The 6000-nt window shown below is 33.0% G+C and overlaps 1 protein-coding gene across 1 annotated transcript; it reads left to right on the top strand.

Moving 5' to 3' along the window:
* The first annotated feature begins 4025 nt into the window (after nucleotides 1-4025).
* On the top strand, nucleotides 4026-5255 carry LOC106331919 (putative H/ACA ribonucleoprotein complex subunit 1-like protein 1). Its single transcript, XM_013770354.1, has 4 exons — nucleotides 4026-4286; nucleotides 4515-4663; nucleotides 4744-4859; nucleotides 4987-5255. Exons 1-4 carry the CDS (start codon nucleotides 4115-4117, stop codon nucleotides 5144-5146), a joined length of 597 nt encoding a protein of 198 aa, XP_013625808.1. The 5' UTR covers nucleotides 4026-4114; the 3' UTR covers nucleotides 5147-5255.
* Nucleotides 5256-6000: the final 745 nt, after the last annotated feature.

The raw sequence follows: 6000 nt of genomic DNA, 5'->3' as shown, positions 1-6000 counted from the left end.
AATTCTACTCTTATTTAAATTTTTCGATACTATAAATTATAAGTTATTTCATAGCACGTTATCAGCACGATCACTCTGCGATTCGGTAAAATTTATTTGTATCATTTATACCCTGTTATAATGGTCGGTATACCGCCTCTACTATTATTTATATCATGTTATAATGGCCGGAATACCGCCTATATTATTTACTAGTAATTTAATTTATTTATTGGTCGGCCGAGCCGCCTTATATTCTGTTTATTATTAATTGGTCGGTCGAGCCGCCGTATAATTTATTTGATATTATGCATTGATCGGCTGAGCCGTCGCATGATTTATTGTCATATAACATAAATATTTCATTGTCATAATTTTTCACTTTTATGAAATTTTATAGATTTGATTGACCGTTTAATACGATATTTTCGGACTAATTTTTGGTGCACTCGATTTAACCCCAACGGTCACAAAGAATTTTTTTCAAAAATTTCCCCTTTCTCCAACGGTCATGAACAGTAATTTTCATCTATAAATACAACTCATTTTCACTTCATTTCATCATCCAAAACATTTCATCTTCTCTCAAAAATTTCAAAATCGCTCTCCTCCGATTTTTCAAGAAAGATGATTCGCGCACTTTTGTTTTTATGTGCCATTTTTATTTGTGTTTCTATTTATGGTTTATTCGATGGAGAATTTACTCCGAGTGAATTTAAGATGATTATCGGTTTAATTTTCTTTACATCGCTTCTCCTTGTAATTGCTTGTATGATTAATGTAAACGGTTTTTAAATTATGAAGTTCATAATAAATGGTTCATTTTAAAATTGCGAAATTCTAAATATATATATATGTATATATAGTCATTTTAGACAATGATATATATATATATATCAACGCTTGTCTATATGTAAGAATAATAGTTATTTGATGAATTAAATTTTGCTTATTATACTTTAATATGCTTCATGGTTTAATGGTATTAAGGAAACATACTTTATGATTCATGGTCTTACATCATAAAAGAAATTATTTGTAATCGGTTAGTTTTGTTGTCGATTAGTCTTTGGTCTAATATCATAAAAGAATTTGGATTATATGTTGATATTTACTAATGTAATGGCCATGTTTATATGAGCAAAATTTAAAGTTTTCAGGATTGTGTATTCTCTCGGAAAGATATGTACAAGTTATCAGCTAATTCAGAAACGTGAACAGCTGAAACTTTCATCGCCGATATACTTCTGTTTATAAGATAAGTATTTTTATGCTTTATATACAAGTTTAACAAACTTGATTAGATAAATCAATTTGCATGAAGTTGGCAGTGATATAAATTTGTTCATTAAATTGATTGATAGGTTAAACTTTGTTAAAAAGCATGAGAGTAATAATATAGTCTATATAATAATTACTATGAAAGTTTTATTTATTTTCTGATATAATAAGACACCTTTGTTAATACATATTTATATATATTTGAAATATTTTGATTTTATTACCATTTATATTGAGGATTTTAAGTTTAAAGCTTGACTCTAAAAGATCCATAAGTTTTGGAAGATAATATATATAAAAAAGGTATTATCACCTGAAGTGATTACCTAAAGCTCATTTTGTATTTTGAATTTAAAGATTACAAGATCTGAAGTCGGTAAATAAAGCCAACTATGTTGGATGTTAAGTTTAAAAGTAAAATTTCTTCAAGAAATTTTTTTTTATGATGCATATATATTGAAAAATATCTATTGATAAATCACGTCTAGTTGATTATGATTCATTCTCCTGAAGAGAATATGACATTTAGAAAACTCATAAATATTGGTTTTAGACGTGAGCATAAATGAGGTCATGGTCCAAAGAGTTTCTTTATAGAACTCATACTCTCACTTAAAGTTGAGAAAATAAACATGGTAATAAAGAAAAGAAATTATGAATTCATTTGAAGATGAAAGAAAATTTATTGTGTGTACAATACAAGGTAGTTGACGAACATGGTTTATGAGCCGTTAATGTAGCGGCTTGTAAAACTTATAGAATGCTTAAAAAGAGGATATATATGATGCTCCAGAAGTATACATAGTGTTACTGCACATAAAAATTTAATTTAAAGTTCTTAAGAATGCAATTTAAAGTTCTTAAGGTATTGTATTTTTATAAGTATCAAAAGTTAAAAGGATCTACGAAAAATACATAACCCATGTAGGATATGTTGTTGATTAAGAAAATGAGATACATTCGAGATTGATAAACCTGTAGTATTATACTCTCGATGGGAAGAGTTAAAGAATCTCACTTTTTATGATAAGTCAAACATCCAGAAGATTATGTTTACACTAAAACTAAGATTAATGAATTTTTCTCAAAGTAATCCGTAAGATTTTGAGATACTTATGTTGAGACAATAAGCAAACGAAATGATATATACATTTCAATCAGAAATAATTCTCAAAGCAGTATAAGTATTTTAGAGAAAATATCTACAGCCTCTTATATATTGTACTACACAAAGATTAGTATAATGAAGATAAATGTATAATAAACTAGAAGTTTACATTTGGCATGAATCAGTTAGACCATTTTGGTTCATTAATAATGCGAATATATACTTAAAGATCATATGCATAGTCATATAAGAACCAGAAGATTCTTCCGAATGATTTGACATATGTTGCTTACCCATAAGATAAAAGGGTAATATGGTTTTCACCAGCCAAAATAAGATATTGACATAAATAACGAAGATGTTAGTGGACTGATCACCCACTATGCATTTTTATAATATTGGTGAATTCACTTCTTAAAGTCTTTAACGACTATAGCACATTCACTGAGATAAGTGCTAAACATTTTGAGCAACATTGGATCGCATCAAGCCAATAAATATTCACTAGTTCTCCCCATCATTGGTATAGAATCAGAAACCAATCATTTTCATCTAAGAATGTTGGATGTTGCTCCGCCACAGAGCTTCAAATGAAGATGTGTTTTCAAATGAGGTTGGAAATATATGTTGGATATAAATCTCTATTGACACTTAAGAATCCAGAGCCATCCCCGAAAAATATAAGTAAGGCTATACATGAATTCTAAAAGTGAGTTAGTACTTCCAACATAAGGGGGAGAAAATAAACAGCTGGAAAAGAAAATAAGTTGAAATGAATTATCATTGATCCTCGGGCTAAACACAATGTGAAATACAAGTCCAAAAGATAATTCATTTCAAAACTTACTAAAGCAGTTGCCAGACACAACCCATATAAATATAGTGATCAAGTCACATATACCAGCTGTAAATGCTCCAATAAGAATAAATGTTCTACAAGAACAATATCAAACTGCTAGTCACGCCTGCAGCGTGGTAAACAGATTGGTTCCCAAGATAAATCCTCGTAAATGAAAAGGAGCATATATTGATAATGGTCAAAACGAGGCAATATAGTTTTGTATGATCTCCAGAAGAGAAATTAAACATGACTAACGAAAATTCAGGTACCTGAGACAAATGAAGAGATCTCAATAAGTTATGTCATGTATGAAACAAAATGGAACCGATAAGAAAATTGACGTCGATGATATTATACATGCAAAGTAGCAGTTGATATAATAAATGAGAAAGAGGATCATGAAAGAAAGTCTATTGAAAAGTGTACACAAAGAAATGATTGGCCAAATCAGAAAGATGCAATAGACAAAGATATAAACTTCTTGTGAAATAGAGAAGTATTTGGACCAGTAGTCCATACACTAAAAGGTGTAAAACAAGTGAGATGTAAATAAACCGTTACTATATTTGTCAAATGACCATACTATTGTGTGATGACAATAAGTCAATAACAAATCTTAAACTGAAGTTTATTTTTTTATTACTGCTCTGTTCTTGGTTTTTTTGGTTTAATCAAACCGAACCGGTAGCCGAGTGTCAAGTCAGCAAACATAGCAAACCATATGTCAATTCGTTAGATTCCCGGTTTAAGTTGTAAACCGGTCTTTCATTTGGTGAAAACCCTAGAAGCCAGCCACCCTTTTTAATCTATTTTTTTGTAAACGAGAAGTCACCACACCTCTCCACTAAAACCCTGAACCTTGCTGAGTAGCAGAGCGCAGCTCAAAGAACAAATAAAACCAGAAGATGAGACCACCACGTGGCGGCGGGAGCTTCAGGGGACGGGGAGGAAGAGATGGCGGCGGACGCTTTGGTGGCGGCGGCGGACGTTTTGGTGGCGGCGGTGGACGCTTTGGTGGCGGCGGTGGACGCTTTGGTGGTGGATATCGTGACGAAGGACCTCCCAGCGAAGTCATTGGTTCGTTTGCTCTTTTCTTAGTCAATTCTTATTCTTGCTCTGCTCAAGCTTAAGACTTTATTGATGAAGTTATCAGCTTTGAATGTGAATGAACTGTTTCCTGCTTATCAGAGTTCCTTTGTTTTGAGTTGAATCAGTGTCTTTTGAAGTTTTGTTACAATAGTTTAAGTTAAAGGACTTTGTGACTTGTCTCCGTTATGACAAGGTTAACTTTGTTGGTTATAACAGAAGTTGCAACCTTTCTCCATGCTTGTGAGGGTGATGCTGTGACCAAGCTCTCTCAGGGGAAGATCCCTTACTTCAATGCTCCAATCTACCTTGAAAACAAGACCCAGATTGGGAAAGTAGATGAGATCTTTGGTGCCATTAACGAATCAGTATGTGTTCACTCTCTCTGTGGCTTTCTTCTATCACTAGTTTACTTACTTATACTAAGAGCATTGGTTCCTTTTTTCAGCTGTTTTCCATCAAGATGATGGAAGGTATTGTAGCTACCTCGTACGCTGAAGGGGATAAGTTCTACATCGACCCTGCTAAGCTATTACCTCTAGCAAAATTCCTTCCTCAACCAAAGTAAGCCACACTTCTTAAACCCATTGGGGGAAAAGATAGCTTCTGTTAAGCAGTAGAATCCACTTGTTCAAGTGTTGGTACAAGTCTTTAACAAAGAGTCTTGTTCTGTTTTTTTTTTTTTTTGCAGGGGACAATCTATGGGAGGTCGTGGGAGAGGCAGAGGTGCTTCTAGGGGACGTGGAGGATTCTCTTCCAGAGGTGCTCCCAGGGGGCGTGGAGGATTCGCCTCAAGAGGTGCTCCCAGGGGCCGTGGAGGATTCAGAGGCCGAGGGAGAGGAGGATACTAATAATCTATCTATTGTAGCCTTGGCTTGTAATTTTTGCTTTTTATCTTGGATAATGCAAAAAATGCTTTTAAGAAACCATGACAATGAGATGATTGTTTTTCAGATTCTAGTTTTTGTTATTGTGGTTTATCAAGTGAGTAAAATGTAGGCATGGGCATTTGGGGTCCCAATCGAGTTTCGGTTTAGTCCAATCGGATTTTGATTTTTCGGATTTATCAAAATCAGCCCCAGTTGGATTATATGAAAATTTGGTTCGGGACCGGTTCGGATTCTATCGAGTTCAGGTCGGGGTTAGTAAATCTTCAAAGAACCGGTACAACCTGATGTACTTTCGGATTCGGATCCCAATCGGTTCTTTGGTTTAAATGTACCTGATTTATATCTACTTCGTAACCAAAAAATAAGTAAAATCGGTTCTTCGGTTTTAAAATACTTGATTTGTACCTATTTTGTAACCAAAACATAAATAAAATCGGTTCAAAAAAAAGAAAAGAACATCAAATGTGATCATTCAAAATCAAATGAAAGGTAAACATAGTTATTGATCGAAAGAAAACCAAATAAATGAAAGCATAAAACGAAAACCAAGTTCTCATGAAATAAAAAACATTATTCAATGAAAACAAAACCAAAATCTAAAAACTGCCACCTTCAACTGCCACCTTCAACCATCAATCTTCATATAATATGTAATTATTTTAGATGTTCAATATATTTTGAATACATATTAGGAATTGAGATCATGTTTGGCACAAGTTATTTTTGGGAATTTTGAATGTTTCGGGTTCTATCGGATATTCATTTAGGTTCGGATTCGGTTCGGATAGTACCCATAACCCGAAATATCATAAAAC

Source organism: Brassica oleracea, chromosome C3 (genome assembly GCF_000695525.1).
Source record: "Brassica oleracea var. oleracea cultivar TO1000 chromosome C3, BOL, whole genome shotgun sequence".
NCBI classification, from domain to species: Eukaryota; Viridiplantae; Streptophyta; class Magnoliopsida; order Brassicales; family Brassicaceae; genus Brassica; species Brassica oleracea.
Note: the sequence above shows the minus strand (reverse complement) of the source record. Positions and strands in the feature narration are given on the sequence as shown.

Excerpts from the sequence above, each read along its gene's own strand:
- LOC106331919 (XM_013770354.1), top strand. The coding sequence starts at position 4,115 with ATGAGACCACCACGTGGCGGCGGGAGCTTCAGGGGACGGGGAGGAAGA. Across the intron at positions 4,664-4,743 it reads TTGGTGCCATTAACGAATCA|CTGTTTTCCATCAAGATGAT; the intron begins GTATGTGTTCAC and ends TCCTTTTTTCAG. Across the intron at positions 4,860-4,986 it reads AAATTCCTTCCTCAACCAAA|GGGACAATCTATGGGAGGTC; the intron begins GTAAGCCACACT and ends TTTTTTTTGCAG.